Raw genomic sequence first — 23,743 nt, forward strand, 5'->3', positions numbered from 1 at the left:
TGAAATATCAAAATACAGCATTTAATATTTTTATGCAAAACTGAATAAGGGCTATATATGTGTTGTGTCAGTTTATAGTTTAGAACTCATTTTGCTTTGGTGGAAAGAAGTTGAGTGTTTCACAATATATTGAAAAAGCAAGAGCAAGAGGGAGATGTGAGGAGGCAGAGAGAGAGGAAGGAAAGAACAGCTTAAGGAAATTTTTTTCTTCAATCTTTACATAAGACCTGATATGCATAGTATACCTATTTATTTATGCATCTTTATAATCAGGTGGGATATTTAATCCTTACAACAGCGCTGCAAGATAGATGGTACTGTCTCTGTTTTTTTCACATTTTTTAAAACTGAAATCTGAACTTAAGAATTTGCCATATAAGTAGCTAGTGGCAAAGCCTTCATTAGGACCGCCTTGCCCCAAGATGCATGCTTTTTGCACTGTGCCAAGTCATCTATGGAGTCAATTGGTATCATCTGTCCATATTGATCCTTAAGATCTTCCTAATAATTTATTTTATGCCCAAAGACTTGCTCACAAGCTATAACAATAATATCTGATATATTAATATTTGCCATATGGCAAGCACATGATCTTTTATCCTCAAAATAACCTAGAATATGGGTGTTACAGAGCTGCCATCTCTTATCACCAATTTTGCAGTCCAGAAAGTTTTAAAATCAAAAGCATGTAACCAGTTGTTAGGAGAGTTATTAGGCAAATGATTTATATTTTGAAATTTGCCATAAAATCCCCCCCAAATAAATATTTTTTAATGCACCAATCCTTTTAGGTGTGTATGTTAATACAAATTACAGGTGTTGAGAAATTCTCAAGCAATCACTTTCATTAAATAATGTGTGGTTAATCGATTCAATCAATGACAGAAAATTATCTTTTTTCTTTGTAGGCATGATCACTGATCTTTTCATAGATAAGTTCAAGTTTAAAGGCACTAATGTAAAAACCAAAGTGCCTCTTTTACTGGAAATTCTGGACAGTTATGACCAAAATGCACTGATTGCTTTCTTTGATGCTGCATGAAATATAAACAAGGTAAAGTTCCAAAGAATTTGTCTGTTTAAATGAAAATTGTTAAAATAGAATTACAAGCTAACTGTACATACTTTTATTTCAAGTGCTTTTTAATACCATCTAAATATAAATGAAGTATAACTTGTTTTTTGTAGTGCTTTTTTTTTTGACAAATGTAATTTTTTAAGAGAATTTTTATTTTTTTTTTAAATGGAATGATTATAACAGATTTTAATGAATTTTTTTTCAAGTGGCTGTTTTAACTTTCAAATCAAAAAATATTGTTTGGAAAATAGACACATTTAAATTTTTAACAAGCTAACACATATGTATAAACTGCTTTACAGTTTTCAAAATGTATATACATATGTGACCTCGATTGATCTTCACAGTATGTTGATTATTTTGTCAAATCATATAAGAAAACTGATTCTCAGTGAGACTTTGTTTAAGAGGACATGCTGCTATTTCATAAATGTGGGACCCAAGTTCTGGTGCCTCAATTATGTTTTGGTTACTATGTGTGTTGTCAACTAGGTGATATAACCTATAAATTTTTTAATTGAGATTGATTTACAACTGATTTTGCTGTTGCTTGGTAATGTTTTGTGACTCGTATTCAGTTTGTTAAATACTTGGGTTGGCTCAGTGCTTTAAATTGTGGCCAGGGAAATCAGACCTTGCACAGACTGGGGGGGTTTTAATTTGATGTGCTGTAACCAGTAGGGCCATACAAATGTACTGCATATGAATAGTGCAGAAATAGTGCTGGCTTCTTAGATTTTCCCACACTAGTAAATACTAATTTCCTTTTTTATCATATATGGAGGGAAATATAACTTGAGGACTATGGAAGTCATCAATCTTAATTCCTATTTATTCATATTCAGGTGAATATTATACTTAAGATTGTGCTATTTTAAAGTGGCATAAGGATTATAATAGAAAATAAACTATTCTGTGTTTTCAAGAAGGGCACACTTATGAATTTGTTGGAAAACAACAATGCTCCTCAATTATATACCATTATATTTATTAGTTATGTGTAAGCCTTGTATATTAAATGTGAAAATTTGTTAAAGGCACATATTTCTATCAGTTTTATTTTAATAAGGCCATATTGTTTTTCTATATTTAAACAACCTTCATTTCTAAATGGAACACAATTATATCTAGGTCACTGGAATTTCACTCCGTGCTTTTTGTTGGCTGCCATACCTTGGGGGGGAAAAAAAGAGATAAAAATTAATGGCTGTCTAGTTGAATTTCTTGTATATTAGTTTGTCACGTATATCAACAGTAATTCAAGATGGCAGTTTAATTGAATCTTCATGAAGAAAAATAAAAAGGATAAGACTGTGAAGAAGCACGAAAATGGTAAGATGACACTATAGTCATCCACTTGAGTGTCAATTACATAAGCAGCGTGTGAAATGATTTATGCACGTTATTTAATACTAATGATAAGTTATAACATGTAGATATTATCACCCCAGTTAACAGATAGGAAAACTGAGAATCAGAACATTGAGTAACTTGAACAAGACCACCAGGCCAGTATGGCCGAATCCGATTTTATACCTTGAGAAAACAGTCAAGCTAACTGGAGGTCCTAAGGCTAAAGGCCGGGTGGTGGTGGTGTGGTCTTTAAAGTCATGTTTGACTCTGCGACCCCATGGACTAACCCGTCAGGCTCCATGCAAGGCCCACTAATAATCGCTAAACGGCACCCCACTTTGTGCTAGCGGCAGCCCCTACCCTAAGGCAGGAGCCGCTTAGCTGCGGTATTTAAAGCCACCATCAGCATAGGCCCCGCCTCTCCGCCCTGCGCAGGCGTCGTTCCTTCTGCCGCCGTTCGCTGTTTCTTCGCCCCGCTCCGCCCCTGCTCGGCTGCCTTCGCAGCCGCCTTCATTCGCCTGCGACCGCGGCGCCCCGAGTGACGTCACAGGGACCGGCACCTTTCATTGGCCCATTTCAATAGTCGCGGGATACTTGAACTGCAGGAACAGCCGCAGCTCCGGCGGGCTGCTCGCTTCATTTCGGGGGCGTCCTCGTCCCTCCACGCCCGGCAGTTTCTGCGTCCGCCTTTCTCAGTCTCCTCGGTCCTACAAGGTCCCGAGCGGACGGGCAGGCTGGCTCGGGCTGCGGCGGGCGGGTACGGCTGGAGTGTTCCTCGGCTGGCCGGCGGGACGCAGTGCACGCTGCTTGGCGCCGGGCTGATCCCGCTGCGCCCCCGGGAGCAGTGATGTTGGGTAGCTCCGCGCACGGGCCTGCGGCCCGCGAGGCGGGTTCGGCGCTAACATTGCAGCAGACGGCGTTCCAGGAGGACCAGGAGAACGTCAACCCCGAGAAGGCGGCGCCCGCCCAGCAGCCCCGGACCCGGGCTGGGCTGGCGGTACTGAAGGCGGGGAACTCGCGGGGTCCAGCGCCCCAAAGGCCTAAGACGCGACGGGTAAAGCAATGAACGATATCCTCAGGAGGGAGGGCCTAGCGGGGGTTTTGCACGGGTCTAGTCGGCAGAGGAGTGTGGCGAGAAAGCATTCCCTGGGATTTTCGCGGGAGGCCAGGATCTGGAGTCCTTTGATCCCTGGGTTTCTGTAGTGTAGGACGCCACATTACTCCCATTAGTTTCTCTCCCATACTGTCCCTGACAGCGCTATGCGTTCATGCTGCCTCTCCTCTCCATTGGGAGTATTTTTCCATCGATAATGGGATCAAACCGAGCCCCACAACGTTGCGTGTGGTCTTTGCCCGCCTCCGCGCCTTTCTCCTTTAAACCCCAGGCACTATTCCGACCTTCTTCATCTTCCCCATATGGGTAAAGAAACTACCTCTACTTTGGGCAAAGGTATAAAAAATACTTTGCTTTTGGTCAATTCCGCCATCTTACTGATTTGCTCTGTTGCTCCACCCTGGGGTGAAAGAGGAAAACCACTTTTGTTTTTTGCCATCTCTGTTAAATTTGGCATCTTTCGGCCTGCCACTCCAGCCATCTCGTGGCCTAGTTTTGCGTAATTCCATTTGGTGTGACTCTGAAATCTTTGGTGTCACAGGAATGCCTATGACAAATTGAAGCATCTCTTCTTTCTCCAGCTACTCAAATTTCCTTGCCTGAACTTTGCCCCCCAAAGTTTTAATTTTCCTGATAGAGGATTTGGGATTAAACTCAGCAGTATAAGGGGGTGAAAGTAAAATTCCACTTAATAGGCTCAAAGCAGTTAATTATTTCATTTTAGGTTGCACCTCTTAAGGATCTTCCTATAAATGATGAGCATGTCACTGTTCCTCCCTGGAAAGCAAACAGTAAACAGCCTGCATTTACCATTCATGTGGATGAAGCAGAAGAGACTCAAAAAAGGCCAACTGAATCTAAAAAATCAGAAAGTGAAGATGTCTTGGCTTTTAATTCAGCTGTTACTTTACCAGGACCAAGAAAGCCACTGGCACCTCTTGATTACCCAATGGATGGTAGTTTTGGTAAGTTTTAAAGAAAACGTGAATAAATGTAATTATTAAATAGGTTGGATTAATATTTTCCTTTTAAGACGTTTTACCTGAGCCTTACTACATTATGAGTTAGGCGTAATGTAACGAGTTTAGAAAGGGTGTGACTTACCTCAGGCCTCACAGCTAATCTGTGACCTGGTGACCTCCAAGAAGATTCTAATCCTGCGCCCCTTCTGGTACACTGCTAGTCACATCAATTTCATTAGATCCCAAAGACTTAACTGACCCTCGACACATTTGCTTGGTTGGGAGAATATATTTCAGTTAACTTTTTTCGTACCATTTCAGAGAATGCCGTCTGAGGATGCAGCTTTAAATACTGAGATAGCCAGCATCCCTTCCAACTCTAAAACTTTGTTTCTGTGAAACCCGTCTGAGTGATTGTCTGATATCAGAGAAGGACAATTGTCTTCCTGTGAGTCAGAGTAACTGCTATGGACAGCTCTGTCTACAGTTTGTGCTGCTTTACCATCAGGCTATGGGTTCACTGGACAGCTCACTGAATTCACTATCAGTTTTAGTTGTACAAATGAGAGGTATAGCAGAGAACTTTGGAAATACAGTAATTTGTGTATTCTTATTTAAAATTTGCAGCAAATTTTAACCTCAAAGTAAACTTTGAGCTGAAATAATAATGGACGACATTTGTTGCCTCCAAAGATGAATTTACCAATCACCCATAAATTGTACCGTTAATATGTCTGAACTGCCCATGACAAATCTGATTTCCTCTTTAGCACACTTGTTAGCCCTGCTTCCAATAGTTGCCTGGATTATGCTTTGCCATGTTAGACTTTGGGGTCTGCACACTCTCTTATGACAAATCCTAGATATTATCTCACAGTTTGGGTTTTAACCTTGTTCTAACAGAGCCGCTGTCCTCCTGTCATGTGAGATGAATGATGGTTTAACTTAATAACCTGCTCCCCGAATTCCTTTTCCTGTTAATGGTCTATCGATATTTTAATTAAAATCATTCCAAAACTAAGTGGACAGAGGTACTAAAATGAGAGTTAAATCTTATATGTATTTTGTCATAAAAAGCTCTTTTAGTTGGATGAAATAAGCTTATTGGTAGTATGGGACTCCTTACAAGGACAATCATTTTTAGCTCTTAAGTCAAAAACTAAGTGAACTTAACTGTATTTTTGAACAGTCCCAGAGTCTCCACATACTATGGAAATGTCAGTTGTATTGGAAGATGAAAAGCCAGTGAGTGTTAATGAAGTACCAGACTACCATGAGGACATTCACACATACCTTAGGGAAATGGAGGTAACTGCTCCCTGAATCTACTCTTGATACTGCTGTTTATTTACTGTGGGGAGATGAAATTAAGATGATGTTTTTAAATTTTTTAACTGCCAGTTAATTACTCTAATACTATATTTAAGTTTCTGGCATGTAGCTAGTATCTGTTAATGATAGAAGATCTAACTGCAATTTTAACACTCAACAGGTTAAATGTAAGCCTAAAGTGGGTTACATGAAGAAACAGCCAGACATTACTAACAGTATGAGGGCTATCCTCGTGGATTGGTTAGTTGAAGTAGGAGAAGAATATAAACTGCAGAACGAGACCCTGCACTTGGCTGTGAACTACATTGATAGGTTTCTTTCATCCATGTCTGTGTTGAGAGGAAAACTTCAACTTGTGGGCACTGCTGCTATGCTTTTAGCCTCGTAAGTCCAACTTGGTTCATTGGGTTAAAAGTGATAAGTAATATTTTTCTGTGTAGGGAAGAAATGGTGATTTAAAATACATGTATTTGGCAAGTGTGATGTTTTAACATATAACACAAAGCAGGACTCAAAACCACTTGAGGGGTGGTAGTGTAGATGAAACCACAAATTTAGGACATTAATTTTCCTAGATCTGTCTTTCAGGGCACTTGAACCTACAGACTGGCAAGATTTTAATACACTAGGACCAGGTTACAAAGTGTGGTTCCTTCCACAGAAAAGTACCTTCTGTTAAATAAGCAAAATCTTACCTTTTCCCCATTAAGACATGAAAACTAAAATATAAAGCATTTCTTTTTCTAAGGAAATTTCCTACATTTTCAGTTACTTGATGACCTTGCTCCAATCTTGGGAAGTCAGTCTCTCATTTCCTTGGACTTCAGTAGATTATATATCTGGGGCTTTTAATTAGCATTTACCCAATTTCAGCTAAAAATGGTCAAGTATCAGTGGAAACAGCCAATTGGTTTCAGATTCATTCCATTTATTCTGCTTAAGGGATTTCAAGTTGGGATAAACAAGCTTGCTTTTCTTTTAGAAGGACTAATTACTTCTTTCATTGTAGAAAGTTTGAAGAAATATACCCGCCAGAAGTAGCAGAGTTTGTATACATTACAGATGACACTTATACCAAGAAACAAGTTCTGAGGATGGAGCACCTAGTCTTGAAAGTCCTTGCTTTTGACTTAGCTGCACCAACAATAAATCAGTTTCTTACCCAGTACTTTCTGCATCAGCAGCCTGCAAACTGCAAAGTTGAAAGTTTAGCAATGGTAAGTTCTTTTAATTCTGTTGAATGAAGATTCTAAGGTCACAATTGGGCAAGCTCTAGTTTCATTACACAGCCTTGGTCAAGGAATGTAGTGTTCTCGGACAGATTAGTGCTGCAGCACAGGAAAGAAAGCCTATCACTCGCAAAAGATAATATAAATTGAGAAGGCACTGGGAATATGAGAATGGAAAATGAATGGTAGCCAGAAGGGTTGTTCTTAAGGCCAGAGGGAAAACACAGGATGAGAATGAAGCAAAACAATGCAGTAGTGGATATATTTACAGATGTGACTGTGAAAATGTTTTATATGGTTGCTATACAGCCAGTCTTGAAAGACAGGAAAAAATTAGGTCAGAAAGGGAGGATTTGAGGTTTGAATTCCAGAGCTCTTATGATCATAAAGTTATTTACTTTTTCATTCCAGTTTTTGGGAGAGTTAAGTTTGATAGATGCTGACCCATATCTAAAGTATTTGCCATCAGTTATTGCTGCAGCGGCCTTTCATTTAGCCCTCTACACAGTCACAGGACAAAGCTGGGTATGTATTACAACATCTTCACACATCTACCTTGTGATTTTAAATGCCTGTGCCAGATAAGTAACTGTACTAGACAATTGATAGTTGTCTAAATGTACTGAACGAGAAGAGTTGTTCAACCATCTACCCTGTTTAAAGCGTCCTGTCTTACCTTTGTTAGGTAGAAAGCTTAGTTACTACTTGGATTTGAAAGATTACTTAAAGAATTTGGGTGACAGGGCCTGCCACTGGCAGGGAAAATCGTTATTGAAGTCAGCAAAAAGGAGCCTAAGAAAACTGGAAAATGTTCAGTTCAGTCGCTCAGTCATGTCCAACTCCTTGTGACCCCATGGACTGCAGCATGCCAGGCTTCCCTGTCCACCATTGGAGGTGTTAAATACTAAAGTTTAACAAAACTCAAGCTTAATGCCAACTACTAACTTGTGTTTAATGTGTTACAAAAACAAAGTAAAATGGTTTTCTCCTCCGTCCTGCAGCCTGAATCATTAGTACAAAAGACTGGATATACTCTGGAAACTCTAAAGCCTTGTCTCCTGGACCTTCACCAGACCTACCTCAGAGCACCACAGCACGCACAACAGTCAATAAGAGAGAAGTACAAAAATTCAAAGTAAGAATCAACAGCAGTAGATATTACACAAGTTTGCTTTTCCAGGCTATCCTACAGTTCAGAGCTCCTTAATATTTTAACTTTATTATTTAAACAACTGCTCTCTTAGCAGCCATGTGTTCTGAGCTTTCTGTCCTATATTTGAGGGAGAAGAGGGGAGAGGAAGAGGGCATGCATGCATGTTGGGGGACCAGACTGGCTTTGTAAATATTAAATCAAGTAGGCGGAAATTTGTGAGTTCCTGGTATGTGTATAATCCCATGATCTGCTTCACCCAATGAATGTTTACTAAAAATGGATTTTTTTTTCCCTACTTACAGGTATCATGGTGTTTCCCTCCTAAACCCACCAGAGACACTAAAGGTGTATCAGTGAAAAGACTGCCTTTGTTTTCTAAGATGTAAATCACTCAAAGTATATGGTGTACAGATTTTATCTTAGGTTTTAATTTTACAATCATTTCTGAATACAGAAGTTATGGTCCAGTACAAATTATGGCATCTATTACTTTTTAAATGGTTTTAATTTGTATATCTTTTGTACATGTAACTATCTTAGATATTTGGCTAATTTTAAGTGGTTTCTGTTAAAGTATTAATGATGTCAGCTGTCAGGATAATAATTAATAAATTGATTTGGAAAATTTGGTTTGTAAGTCAAATTTAATCTGAAGTAAAAATCTGACTTCAGGATTTCACTCATAAAAATTCATATCGGGACTGGGAAGGCTTCTCCTTCCGACACACAGGTGCTGACATTCACTTCCTTAAAGAACTGGGCCAGCTGTGACTTGGGAATAATCTGAGACTCTTTTAGGCCTGTGTACACACTATGAAAATACTTTTTCATTCGTCAGCTTTTTCATTTGTACACCTGACCTACCAATATGTTATTTAAAACCTGTAGAGTTCTCCAAACATTTAAAGCGTAATGTAAAAAACTGTATAAAGTAGATTTTATGATGGATTTGTGAATAAAATACTCAAGGTTGTTAGCACTGAATAAATACCTTTTTAATAGTTATATACACAAATACACAACTATGTGAGCTTTAATTGGCCGCTCTCTTCTTTTTTCTCTTCTTCACTGGCTTTTTACTTGCTGCTTTCACTTGTGTTGCACTGATGGCCTGTGTTCTGTGAACAAAGTAAATTAATGTCTCAACAGTATTAGTACTATGAGCTGATTCCAAAAATGGTTTGCCAACTTTACTTCCTACACTGCCCCCTACTTTGGTGATCCAAACTTCACTTTTTCCAGTAGGTTGGATGTTTGCCAACTATGGCAGAATACTGTAACCTTAAGGCACCCATGCAGTTGTATAGAGAAACCATAGAAAGAACATCTGAATTGCTAATGAAAAAGGTGTCTGTTTAGAGGTGGGTAAGATGACAATAAAGCCTCTAAAGAGTCTTGAGTACATATTTGAAATAAATCAGAAAATTGTTACCTTATTTTCTTTGGATTCTTATCTGGTTCTAAAATGATCATTTCTTCTTCTTCACTGTCCGAGAGCACTATAGGGGCATCTTTAAGAAAATGTTAGAAGAATCAGATTTCAGATAGAAGAGGCCCAGGTGGCATTTGGCTGAAGGCTCACAGATCTGTTTGGTTCTTCCCTTCCCTGAGTCCCTTCCTTGGAGCTCTGAAAAACCATGTGTGCTGCTTTCACAGAAAAGTTAGGGGGGGAAATCTATATATTTTATAGATACAGTCCATCTTTTATAGAACTAATCTGGAAACAAGTTAATATGCCAACTGAAGTCCTTGTGCTTTCTAAAAGATTTTTCCCAAACTCCTCCAGAAACTGTCAATTTAAATTTCAAAAAACAGCCAGGACATGGAAGCAACCTAGATGCCCATCAGCAGACGAATGGATAAGGAAGCTGTGGTACACAGAAACCATGGAATATTACTCAGCCATTAAAAAGAATTCATTTGAATCAGTTCTAATGAGATGGATGAAACTGGAGCCCATTATACAGAGTGAAGTAAGCCAGAAAGATAAACACCAATACAGTATACTAACGCATATATATGGAATTTAGAAAGACGGTAATGATAACCCAATATGCAAAACAGAAAAAGAGACACAGATGTACAGAACAGACTCTTGGACTCTAGGGGAGAAGGCAAGGGTGGGATGATCTGAGAGAACAGCATTGAAACATGTATATTATCTAGGGTGAAACAGATCGCCAGCCCAGGTTGGATGCATGAGACAAGTGCTTGGGGCTGGTGCACAGGGAAGACCCAGAGAGATGGGATGGGGAGGGAGGCGGGAGGGGGTATCGGGATGGGGAACACATGTGGATCCATGGCTGATTCATGTCAATGTATGGCAAAAACCACTATAATATTGTAAAGTAATTAGCCTCCAACTAATAAAAATAAATGGAAAATAAAATTAAAAATAAATAAATTCCAAAAAACAACATATGAAGAATCCATTTCCGATAAATCCATTTCCGATCCACATAAGAGTTTTCCATTCCTTCCTTTGTTTGTATGTGTGTGCTAAGTTGTGTCGGTCGTGTCTGACTCTTTGCGACCCTACAGACTTGTAGGCTCCTCTGCCCGTGGGATTCTCCAAGCAAGAAAACGAGTGGGTTGCTACTTCCTCCTCCAGCGGATCTTCCCCACCCAGGGATCAAACCCACGTCTCTTAGGTCTCCTGCTTTGGCAGGCAGGCCACCTATATATATAGAGAGAGGCATATATAGTTTACAAAAAAAAAAAAAGTATCAAGCTGAGTAAGGGTCTCAATCAATGGGGAATTTTTTTTTTTTTTGCCTTACAAAAAAAACCCCAGTAGGTTCTCAGTAATATTTATAGGCAATAATCTTCCTTAAAGGCAGGCAGGTATGTGCAACTGTTTTCTCAGTCAGTAACTGAGATTTAGTAACTATCCTTTAGTTTTCTATCAACCTACTTTATGTCTACATAAATAATTCATGATAGAATTTAACTGTCCTTAAAATATCCACAAGTGAGAACCATTTCTATAGTTGTGTTGCTTGCAGGATGTCAGGAACATCTAGGACTACTACTGTTCATGCACATTTAGGATGCTGTGGGTTCTCATACAGCTTGACTGAGCTGTATGCGGCTACTTAACTACATCAATTAAAATCCAGCATTCAGTTACACAAGCCGCATTTCACTGCTCAACACTGGCTTAGGGGCTACTGTGCCGGACAGCGTAGACGGAACATTCCTAACACTGTATTCCTAAGGCTGTATGGACAGCACTCTTCTAATACATGTTATGATACTTCCTTTTTATATTTGAGGCTTCCCAAGTGGCTCAGTGGTGTAAAGAATCTGCCTGCCAATGCAGGAGACGGGTTTGATCCCTGGGATGGGAAAACTGCCTGAAAGAGGAAATGGCAACCCGCTGCAGTATTCTTGCCTGGGAAATCCCACAGACAGAGCCTGGCGGGCTATCGTCCATGGGGTCGTTAAGAGTCAGAGACAACTTGGCAACTGAGCATGCACTAAAAACTATACAAAGGAAAAACAGCATGCACGAATGAGGTTTAAGAAATTTATCCTTTTAAAACTGGCCTGGATATATAATAATAATAAAAAAAAACTTATGCCACTCTCCTCACATATCAAAGAATACCACCATTCTACAAAGATAAGTAAATTCTCAGAAAAGAACTGGAAGTTAATATTGCAGTAAGCCTCAACAGTTTAAATTAACATTTAATCCCTCTAAATAAGTAACTGCTGACGTAAGATTCCTAAGAGAGAAATATATATACACACACACATTACATATAGCCATAAAGTGTCACATACCTTGGCTTCCAATATTAGAGACTTCTACACCTGGGTCCATCTTTACACCATCAAGAATGACAGCTTCATCACTGCCACCTTCATCCTCGTCTTCCTTCTCAGAGTCTTCAAGATGACCCCAGGAGTTTTCAATTCCCTCTCCAATTTGGGCGGTTCCAGGAGTCCACAGCACAGGTTTAGAAACACTTAGCAAGTTAAGAAAACTGAATAACAAATATACTGCTATTTGATGCAGTTTTGAAAACAATTAGAATGAAAGTTCTCTTCTGTTAAGTCTGAAGTTCACCTCAAATTCTTAGAAAAAAAAAATTAACGACTACACTATGGATGGCTGAATAATGAAGAAAAAAATGTGTAACTCAGGTGAAGATTTTATGGATAGAATGGGTGACAAATATTAAGACACACACTGGCTTGGAACATTTCAGTTGTAGTAATAAATTTGGTGAATGAGTCAATTTTAAGAACAATGTAAAATGTTTGACTATGTCACTGAGATTCAAGAATTTTTCCAAAGGAAAATGAAACACTGTAAGTTGTTAAAATATAAAATTTTCTGATTTCTGAGGATAGTTGAAGAGAAGGCAGATGTTACACCATCAATTTACCTCATCACTATCTTGTTTTATAAATGGTTTTTTCTAACTGTTTTCAGAAAACAAATTTCAGTATGCACGCACTTCACACAGCCCTAATCATGCCACAAGTATTATAAACCGTTTTTACTGGGAAAAAAAAAAAAATTCACCCAGTAAAGATACACTTCTGAAGGAGGTTCAGCTTCAGAAATGATTTCTTCTGCTTTCTCTTCTACATCGGAGGTATCAATAGGGGCCTTTTCCATTTTAAATGCTGTAATCCTTTGATTTGCCATAGACTCTGCAAAGCCAAACTTTCCACCTTCTTTCCTATGTGGATTTTTTTAGGGAGTGGGGAGGGAAAGGGAGAATGAGATGGAAGAGAAGACAGGAAGGAAAAAAAAGTTAACTATTTTATCCTTTTGATAGATGAGACATTGGATGAGAAATTATTTGACTAACTTAATCTCACCCATTTATTTGGCCTATCAAGTGAGATAACAGAAAGCTACTATAATTAACCATTTATTAAACCACGTATCAAGCACGTGCTATGTGCTTGAGGTATACTATTCTCCAATCCTCAAACCAGCCCCACCAGGTAGGCAGTAACCTCGCAGGCCACAGCAGACACTGAAGTGCCAAGACATAGCCATCACTTAATGTCACAGAGTAAGAAGAGATGGGGATCAACCCCAGCTTGTGTTCTGTTAATATAAGTTACCAGATTCTCTTTTTTCTAAGAAAATGTTAATTTTTTTTAAAAGAAAATCACTGTGTGGCTTTTCAGTACAGATTACGCTTAAATGGAATGCAATACAATAAACAGTTTGATCAACTTTCAAAAACATTAGTATATTCAACTGCGATTATTACATAAGGAAAGATTTGAGTGTAAAAATTATATGGTTATGCTTGTGTGAGAAAAGTCATTAACAGAAAAATTTATAACAAGACCATTCAATTCTAAAAAAAATTAAACTTACCTAACTTTCTGGTCATTCTCCAAAGCTTTTTGTATTAGCTCTGTAATTTCCGCTACTTTCACACCAGCTATTTTACTACATCTCAAAACCTCAAAAAAAAGACAACAAATCAAAGAGTTTTCTTTAGCAAAACTAAAAACATAAGATTAGTGTTTCTACCTTTGCAATTTAAGCCTTACTTTTTTAAAATTAGAAAATAATAAAATATAAAAATACAAATTAAGACAAGATATAAGAGACTTTTAATTAAGGTAATTGACCCGAAAATTTTTTATGACAAGATAAGATACCGCTGAAAAGGCCACAGATACACTCACTTCCTTTCTGTGAGTGATCACTATCTCTGCTCAAGACAGAGCTGCAAAGTGTCCCCTCAGAAGTTTTTATAAAGCAGATTCCCAGGCCTCAGGAACCAGTGGATCAGGATCTCTGGAAATAACACTTACTGTATACTTAATTTATGCCATACAGTCCAAAGTATCCATATTGATCCTTACATTCTCCTAACAAGAAGGTGCTGACATTAAGATTACTTCCTATTTTACAGATAGAGACTGAAGCACAAAAAGATGAAATAATCTGCTGAAGGTCAGTTAGTATAAGGCAGAGCTGGAATTCCAACCAAGTAGCCTTTGTTCTCCTAACCAGCTGCATCATGCTCTGTGTGGCAATCTATTTTCTAAAAGCCCTGACATGAACCTTATGTGCAGCTGGATTTGAGAATTTCTGCCCACTGTACCCAAATCTCAAAAGTAAAATTTTTACCTAAATCTACTTTACGGCACTTTATAAAAATATAAACCCCTTTCCTCACTGGGAGGAAGAGTATTCCTCTATGTAGAGGGATTAGACTGTGGAGCGCCACCCAGGGGAGGAAGGGAGGAAGAACCCCGTGTAGCCACACGTCAACAGACCATCAGGACAGTCATGAAACCAGAGTCTAACAGTCTAGAATCACAGAAAATACCTGTTGGATTTTAGGCAAAAATCAAGAAAAAGCTTCTAAAAATAATAGACCTATTCTTAATGGAACATTAATCAAAATACTGACTTGATCTTTTAGCAGCATTATCCCACCACTGGACTGGATGGTACAAATCTCTCGATGCTTATTCATGGCAATCACCAGCAAGCCATCCATTACACGTTCTTCTCGTTCACTGGGATCCACCAATAAATATGTTCTGAAATGAATGTTAAGTGTACCTGAACAAATGTGATACTGAGTGCCTGTCAATTTTTTTAAATTGGATAACTGCTTTATAATACTGTGTTGGTTTCTACCATGTATCACCATGTATCACCCATCAGTTCAGTTCAGTTCAGTTGCTCAGCTGTGTCCGACTCTTTGTGACCCCATGAATCGAAGCACGCCAGGCCTCCCTGTCCATCACCAACTCCCAGAGTCTACCCAAACCCATGCCCATCGAGTCAGTGATGCCATCCAGCCACCTCATCCTCCGTCGCCCCCTTCTCCTCCTGCCCCCAATCCCTCCCAGCATAAGGGTCTTTTCCAATGAGTCAGCTCTTCACATGAGGTGGCCAAAGTACTGGAGTTTCAGCTTCAGCATCAGTCCTTCCAATGAACACCCAGGACTGATCTCCTTTAGGATGGACTGGTTGGGTCTCCTTGCAGTCCAAGGGACTCTCAAGAGTCTTCAATACCACAGTTCAAAAGCATCAATTCTTCGGCACAGGTATACCTCTGTCCCCTCCCTCCCACCTCCCACCCCTCCCCTCCCCTCAAGACTGTCACGGAGCACCAGGTCTGAGCTCCCGGGTCCTACAGCAAGTGCCCACTGGCATTCTAGTTTTACATATGGTTATGTATGTGTTTCAAAGCCACTCTCAACTTGTTCCCCCCCTCCTTCCCTGTGTCCACAAGCCTGCTCTCTGTGTCTGCATCTCCACTGCTGCCCTGCAGACAGGTTCATCAGTGCCACCTTTCTAGATCCCATATGTATGTGTTAGTATATGACATTTGTCTTTCTCCTTCTGACTTAGTTCACCCTGTGTAGGCTCTAGGTTCATCCACCTCTTTAGAACTGAGTTAAATGCTTTTCCTTCTTATGACTAATATTCCATTGTGTATATGTACCACAGCCTCTCTATCCGTTCATCTGTCAATAACCGTCCACGCTGCTTCCCTGTCCCAGCGACTGCAAACAGTGCTCTGGTGACACAAGAATATATACCGTCTTTTTCAGTTAAGAGTTTTCTTAGGGTATACATATATATATATATACACGCCCAGTAGTGGGACTGCTGGGTTATGTGGTGGTTTTAGTTCTCATTTTTTAAGGAAATTCCATACTACAGTAGTTGTATCAATTTGCATTCCCACCAACAGTGCAAAAGGGTTCCCTTTTCTCCATACCTTTTCCAGTATTTATTATCTTTAGATTTTTTGATGATGGCCATTCTGACTGGTGTGAGGTGATACCTCATTGTAGCTCTAATTTGCATTTCTCGAGTAATGAGCGATGCTGAGCATCCTTCCATGGGTTTATACACTGTGTGTACAGTAATGAGCGATGCTGAGCATCCTTCCATGGGTTTATACACTGTGTGTACAGTAATGAGCGATGCTGAGCATCCTTCCATGGGTTTATACACTGTGTGTACAGTAATGAGCGATGCTGAGCATCCTTCCATGGGTTCATACACTGTGTGTAATGAGCGATGCTGAGCATCCTTCCATGGGTTTATACACTGTGTGTACAGTAATGAGCGATGCTGAGCATCCTTCCATGGGTTTATACACTGTGTGTACAATAATGAGCAATGCTGAGCATCTTTTTATGTGTTTACATGCCATGTGTATGTCTTCTTTGGAGAAACGTCTGGTTAGATTTTCTGCTGATGTTTTGATTGGGTTGTTTGTTTTTCTGGTATTTAGCTGAATGCTGCTGCTGCTGCTAAGTCACTTCAGTTGTATCCGACTCTGTGCGACCCCATAGACGGCAGCCCACCAGGCTCCTCCGTCCCTGGGATTCTCCAGGCAAGAACACTGGAGTGGGTTGCCATTTCCTTCTCCAATGCATGCAAGTGAAAAGTGAAAGTGAAGTCGCTCAGTCGTGTCTGACTCTTCGAGACCCCGTGGACTGCAGCCCACCAGGCTCCTCCGTCCATGGGATTTTCCAGGCAAGAATACTGGAGTGGGGAGACATTGCCTTCTCCACTGAGCTGAATGAGCCACTTGTAAATTCTGGAAATTAATCATTTGTCAGGTTTGCTACTATTTCTCCCATTCTGTGTCAATTTTAAGATAACGGACATTTTAAAAAGATTTGTTATTGTTCACCCAAGTCATGTCTGACATGAGCTGTAGCCCACCCAGCTCCTCTGTTCATGGGATTTCCCAGGCAAGAGTACTGGAGTGGGTTGCCATTTCCTACTTCAGGGGAATCTTCTCGACCCAGGGACTGAACCCACATCTCCTGCACTGCAGGCACATTCTTTACCACTAATCCACTCCTCCTGCCAATGCAGGGGGCACGGGTTCAATCCCTGGGTCAGGAAGATCACCTGGAGAAGGAAATGGCAACTCACTTCAGTATTGATGCCTGGAAAATCCGATGGACAGAGAAGTACCAATCTAATCACACCATTTTTAAAAGACAGCATTATAATAAAGTGAAGAGAGTGTATGCAGGTCTGAGCCTATGAATTTGGGTCACTTTAACGTGAAGAGACAACAGAATTATTAAAACACTGATTTGGTTAATTTTAAAGCTTCCTTAATATTCTGTACTTTGAAATTCTTCCAGGTTCTGCTTATGGCTCATTAAAAAAATGCAAAATATCTCAGGAATAATTTTTAAGATACTGATTACATATTAAAATAATATGTTAGATATACTATGTAAAATAAACTATATCAAAATTAATTTTACCTGTTTCTTTTTACCCTTTTAATGTGGCTACTAAAATTACACATATGGCTTATGTAGTAATTCTACTGGACAGTGCTATTTCCCTCTAATAAAATTCAATGACTGAAAGATGAAAGCTTTTCTCCAATTTTCAGTTATAAAATTGCTAAAATATTTATACTTTTGTTTCTAAATTAAGTTTTCATTTAAAGGCACCTAAGCACCACTTAAAGGACCTAAGATTTCAGGTTTTCTGTTGTAGGAGGAATTAGCAGTGAGTTGTGAAGAAACTGCTGGAGAGCTGAAGGAACCTAGATTTTTACCCATCTGTGAACCATTTCCCCTCGTGACCTGTTCTTATCCTATAATTATTGCATCTAATATGCTCCTCAAATATACTCCAAAGTCTTCTTCCATTAATCCACAGTAAGTCTCACCCACACTCCAAAATTAGAGCCTAATATCTGTATCTAGGGAAGATACACTAACATGGTGTAGTAAACCCATAAATTTCTAAGTATGCCATGAAAAGAAAAATGTGAAGTCTCTTCGTTAGAGGAGAGTTTATCACTTCTATTGAGGAAACTCTCAGTAATGAGCATTCGTCAACTAACACTCTTACAAAGAAAGAAAAGAACTATAAAGTACTTTAGTATTAAAGGAAGGATTTGTTCATTTGCCTATGGCACATCTGAGTGGAACAAAAAATTTCTAGCTTCATTAATAATTTTGGCCATGACGAGGATGAGACTTACCCTTGCTGGAAGAAGGCAAAACTGACACAAATGGGCATGTGATGGATGCTTAATGGTACAGGATCACGTTCTTCAAGTGTATACTGTTTGAAAATAAGTTTCAATAATTACAGTCACTAAGTTATATACATACAAAAAAATCATCTTGTACATCAAATATTAATGTAAAAGATGAAATCCCTTTAATCCTGAGTATCTAAATAACTTCTTTTGCAATTACCTGTTTGACTTTGCCATTCACCTTCCTTATAACTTTATGTATTTGTCCAAGAGGTTTATTGAGGTATAATTTACACACCATAAAGTCCACTAATTGTTTGTAAATAATCCACTTTCTAGTAAATATATCAGTTCAGTTGCTCATTTGTGTCCGACTCTTTGTGACCCCAGAGACTGCAGCATGCCAGGCCTCCCTGTCCATCACCAACTCACAGAGTTTACCCAAACTCATGTCCATTGAGTCGGTGATGCCATCCAACCATCTCATCCTCTGTCATCCCCTTCCCCTCTCGCCTTCAATCTTTCCCAGCATCAGGGTCTTTTCCAATGAGTCAGTTCTAGCATCAGGTGGCCAAAGTATTGGAGCTTCAGCTTCGACATCATAGTTGTGTAATTATCACCACAATCCAGTGTTTTTTTTAAACATTCTCATTACTCACCTCAAATCCCTTTAACATGTCTGAGGTTGATCACTGTCACTCCCAGCTCAAAGCAACCACTGATTTACTTTGTCTCTAGAAATCTGCCTTTTCTGTGCATTTCATGTAAGTGGAATCAATTTTCCATCTCCTGCATCTACCTCCTTTCAACTGAACCTGTTTCATCTACCTTGAAGTATACATGACTTCAGCAGCTTGGTCCTTTTTGCTGTGAGATAATATTCCACTGTGTAGATATACCACACTTTGCTTTTCCATTCACTAGTTGATGGAACATTTGGAGAGTTTCCAGTTTTTGGCATAGCAAACAATGCTGCTATGAACATTCACATAGAAGTCTTTGAGTGAATGTATACTTTCATTCTCTTTGAGTACACTCTTAGGGATAGAATTGGTGGACTGTATTAAGTTTACACTTAACTTTTTAAGAAACTGCCAAAGTCTTCCAACATGGCTGTACCACCATCAATATCTGTTGAGTATCTTTTTTTAATGAATAATTAATTTACTTAGTTGTGGCTGTGCTGGGTCTTTGTTGCCGCGTGGGCTTTTCAGGGGTTACTCTCTAGTTGCACGGGCTTCTTGCTGTGGCGGCTTCTCTTGCTGCACAGCACAGGTTCCAGGCAAGCAAGCTTCAGCAGCTGCAGCATGTGGGCTCAATAGCTGCAGCTTATCGGCTCCAGAGTGCTGGCTCAGTATTTGTGGCATGGTGGCTCAGGTGCTCCATGGCCTGTTGAGATCTTCCTGGATCAGGGATCGAACCCTGTGTCTCCTGCATCGGCAGGCAGATTCTTTACCACCCAGCCACCAGGGAAGTCCTGTACAGTATTTTTTAATCGGTGTCTTTTTTGCCTACTAATCATACTATACTTTCTTTTTTACTTCCTTATACCAACTCCCTTCCCTAAAGGAACATCTCCATTGTTAACAAAACTTTGTCTACATCTCTGTCCTTCAAGAGTCTGTTCCAACTTAATTCCTAAAAATAGCATCATGAATGACAGCTTAAGAGAATCTGGGCATCTGATGTTTCCTTTTGTAACTTCAAAAATCAAACTATCACCACAGTGCACTTTCAGTATCCTAGCACGTAATTTATATAAACTGAAATTGAGATACTCTGTACACACAAAAAAGGACAATGTAAATAGTCAAAGTCCATGGTTTTCGAAATGTGATCCTTATACCAGCACTATCAGTATCACCTGGGAACGCTGTTAGAAGTACAAAGTCATACATCCTATCCCCATCCTACTCTGAGGATGGAGACTAGCAATACGTTTCAACAATCTTTCCAGGCTTTTCTGATGGCTTCTGCCACAGAATAAGAAAAAGCATCTCCCTGTGAAAATACCGAGAACTGTTTATTTTTCACACACCCCCTAAGGATAAGCCAGCCACTCTATCAAATGCTCAATCCAATCTAGTTCTATTCTAGAACATCAAGATAGCGTGTACTTCCATTGACAAAACTTCTGCATAGGAGATTTAAGAGATTTCAAGGGCGATTATGAGCACATGTAGTTTTTGCCTTGTGAGCAAATTTTAGAACATACCTAATTGCCATTTACAACAAAACTTCATTAAAAACAAGTCGTCCTGCACATCATTCGTTCTTAAGAAGGAAACTGGCTCACACCATGGGAGCTTACCAATGTGACTTCATCTCCTTGGACAGAGACATCAGGCCTTCGGAAGTGACATAAGGCTACAATTGCAGCAATGCTGGCAGCATCGATAATATTTCCATCATGATTTAATAAATGCAGGTCCACGCGTATTTGCCAAACCTGAATGTGAATTTAAAACAAAAATAAATCCTAAATGGTCACAGGCACAGATTTACAAAGAAAGATAACATTGTGTGCAAATTTTTCTCTTGCTGTTAAAACATGCCTTTATTCGTTCCAGTGTACCAGTAAAAATATATTTAGAAAAATCTTAATCCAGACCAACACCTGAAATATCAATAGTTCACCTTTCTATGAGTCATTTGACAACAGTAAAATATATACTCCAACTGAACAGAACCACTCTTATGTTTAGTACTAAGATTTCCCTAACTCCCAAGACTAACGTATTATTCTTTCCTAACAAAAAACTCCAACACTTAGGTTCCTGGACAATATTTATGATAACCTTACAAGTAAAGGAAGTATAATATTCAAGTATGAAATGTGGAAAGATTAAGTGACTTCTCTGAAGCCAAAAAGATGGTTAAAATACCCTAATCAAGAATAAAGTTTTAATACTATTAAGCAGCACAGTATGTTGACAGTAATATTTCCAATGTCAGACTACCAGTGACTCACTATGAAGCCCGTGTAGGTCAATGAACTTATCCAAATGAAGGACTTAATCAGTTCTTTAGTTCTTCATCCATACAGAAGGATAGCATTAACTGCTTCCATCAACTCATAAGAGATATAAGAATATGTAAAAACCACAAGTTCTTTGAATAAGGAATCTGTATACAAATCTAAGCTGTTATTTTCACCAATGTTTTCTGTCCCTCCAAAGAGAGATTCTATAGAAAGTTCTATAGACAGCACTCCGTAACATCTGAAGTGAACCAGAATAAAACTGAATTAACTGAAGCTCTGAGAATGAAACTACTGGTACAGAGATCCACGAATCAGCAGTATTTATCCCAAGATTAAGAACTTGGGGTATATTCCCCACCTTTTCACCAGCAACAACACAGAGAGATTCAGTGTCTATACACTTCGAGTTTCTTAGACATCTTTCCAAGAGGCGATTCAACTTCACCAAGAGATCTGACTGCCTGTGAAAACAGGAATGGGCTAATGTCATGAAATGTAACACCAGGCATTAAATCAATAGCTCATCCCTGTTAGGCTTTCCTCTGGTTAAAGCAGTTTTTTAAAAAAAGATTTAAATACCTGCCAGGTTCAAAAGCTGGGGCAGCCATCTGAGAGAGTTCAAGGTTAAAAAAAAGAATACCTTCTGTTGCCCTATTGAGTTTTGGAGAAACAAGTTCACAGGAAACCTGTCCAAGAACTCTGCAAAAATAAAGTACAAATCTGTTAATTAAAATGTTCAGTACAATATATCCCTATGGTTGAAGTTACATACAAAGTACAGTAGTAGAATATATACAGAAATAAAACATATTGGCATACCCCAAAACATCTCTTATTACAATATTTACTATTCCACAGATTTCTAAGCATCAAGGACAATTACTCCTCTTTTCACAAATATTTAGTGATACAATCGGACATGCAACCTTGGGACACCTTAAGTTTTCATATGGCATAGTTCACCAACATTACTGACCAACATCTCCACAATTTCCAAATGAACATTAAAAATCAAATTCTCATGTCACTCAGTAAAAGGAGGAAAGCAGGTTCTTCTCAATGACAACAAATGTAAGGAACAAATTCAGTGCAATCACTGCTGGCTGTATATATGATTCACAGAGCTCAGAACCGTGTGTGGCTCGTGTTGACAGAAAATATATTCATGATTAAAAATGTAAACTGTAGTTATAAAACTAAAGTCCTACATTAAAGAAAATATACTTGTTTGGGGCAGCTAAACAAAGTACTGTTCAGACTTCTTATCTGCTTTGTAAACTGAGTCAATAAAGTTCTTTTAAATTTCTCCCTATTGAGCTTATGCCTAATTTGAATTCAGTTACCTTGTTTTCCCAAGCTCCACAATGCAGCACCCATAATCTGTTCCAAATGAAATCTTGATGTTCCTATAATCATAGGTTTGTCTGCCATCCAGCCGCTGTAAGTAGAACATTCATTCGTTTATTCCTAATACAAATATCTATTACTCTTTGCTAGGCGGGCCCCACGGAGAAGGCAATGGAGACCCACTCCAGTACTCTTGCCTGGAAAATCTCATGGACGGAGGAGCCTGGTGGGCTGCGGTCCACGGGGTCGCACAGAGTCGGACACGACTGAAGCGACTTAGCAGCAGCAGCAGCAGGCAGGCCCCGGGCTAAGGACTTAGAGGTTAAGTGTGATACTAACTACTCCACATGGGAGAGTGGAAACTAGGTGCCCGGGCACTGACAGTCGCTGGCATGACCCGAGCCTTGAAAAGACCCCACCTGAGCCAAATAATTACTGGGGGTTTGGGGGAGCACCAGCGGCTCCTCCTGGGGTTCCCCGGGCCTACGAGAGCTAAGTCCAAGCATCCAGGCCGGAAGGCTGCGAGCCGCCTGCAACCCAACCGCTGACGCAGCGCTAAATTCCCAGTTTACCTTTTTCTCTTCAATGGCTCGGAGCAGAAAGCGGCGCTCGCAGTTCGATAGCGGCGTCTCCTTCATGCCGTCGAATCAGGAGACCAACAAGTACTGGAATCCGCGGGGAAAACAGAACTCGAACCTCTTCACGCGCGCCCAGCTCGCACCGCGGCGCAGAGGATTGACGTCATCAAAGCGCGGTGCCTGAAGCTGGGAAAGCCGAGGCTTGCGGGGCGTCGCTAGTGCGCAGGCTCAAAGCGAAGTTACGCCGTCCTGACTGAACTCTTCCTGCTAACTGGAGAAGCAAAAGGAGGCGAAATTCAGAGAAAAACGGAAAGACCTTTTTTTTTTTTTTTTTTCATTACAAAGTAAGAGAGAAAAGGACCCTGACAAAACCACCAGTGATAGAAATTAATATCAGTAGAGCACTCTCACACTTTTACACTTCGGTCTTCAGTTCTAGCGGAGTAGACTAGAAGGTATTATTGCTACTTTACAGATGAGGAGGTTGAGATTTGGCTACTAAAAAGCTGCAGAGGCAGAGTTTGCTGCACATTCATTGGAGAAACACTGGAATTGGGGAAACGCCGTAAGTGAAGAGTAGGGGAAGGAAGAAAGTTGAGATGGTGATTAGGGTATTACCGGCTGACGGTGT

At 39.6% G+C, this 23,743-nt stretch overlaps 3 protein-coding genes across 3 annotated transcripts in view; 2 read left to right on the forward strand and 1 right to left on the reverse strand.

The window, feature by feature from the left end:
* BBS7 (Bardet-Biedl syndrome 7) overlaps positions 1-1,179 on the forward strand; it is a 33,548-nt gene extending 32,369 nt beyond the window's left edge. The window contains exon 19 of the mRNA XM_043871024.1: positions 909-1,179. Coding sequence (XP_043726959.1) covers positions 909-1,042 — 134 coding nt within the window. The 3' untranslated portion in view covers positions 1,043-1,179. The remainder of the gene's footprint in view (positions 1-908) is intronic.
* Positions 1,180-3,006: 1,827 nt separating this feature from the next.
* On the forward strand, positions 3,007-8,846 carry CCNA2 (cyclin A2). Its single transcript, XM_043871026.1, has 8 exons — positions 3,007-3,485; positions 4,270-4,510; positions 5,697-5,815; positions 6,000-6,223; positions 6,849-7,056; positions 7,480-7,593; positions 8,070-8,203; positions 8,524-8,846. Exons 1-8 carry the CDS (start codon positions 3,279-3,281, stop codon positions 8,576-8,578), a joined length of 1,302 nt encoding a protein of 433 aa, XP_043726961.1. The 5' UTR covers positions 3,007-3,278; the 3' UTR covers positions 8,579-8,846.
* A 348-nt stretch (positions 8,847-9,194) lies between these two features.
* On the reverse strand, positions 9,195-23,277 carry EXOSC9 (exosome component 9). Its single transcript, XM_043871025.1, has 12 exons — positions 23,107-23,277; positions 22,531-22,625; positions 21,767-21,886; positions 21,546-21,648; positions 20,516-20,653; positions 18,205-18,287; positions 14,626-14,758; positions 13,575-13,663; positions 12,772-12,918; positions 12,011-12,195; positions 9,654-9,732; positions 9,195-9,339 (listed from the first exon to the last, which is right to left on the reverse strand). Exons 1-12 carry the CDS (start codon positions 23,170-23,172, stop codon positions 9,255-9,257), a joined length of 1,323 nt encoding a protein of 440 aa, XP_043726960.1. The 5' UTR covers positions 23,173-23,277; the 3' UTR covers positions 9,195-9,254.
* Positions 23,278-23,743: the final 466 nt, after the last annotated feature.

Source organism: Cervus elaphus, chromosome 17, assembly GCF_910594005.1.
Source record: "Cervus elaphus chromosome 17, mCerEla1.1, whole genome shotgun sequence".
Lineage (NCBI taxonomy): Eukaryota > Metazoa > Chordata > Mammalia > Artiodactyla > Cervidae > Cervus > Cervus elaphus.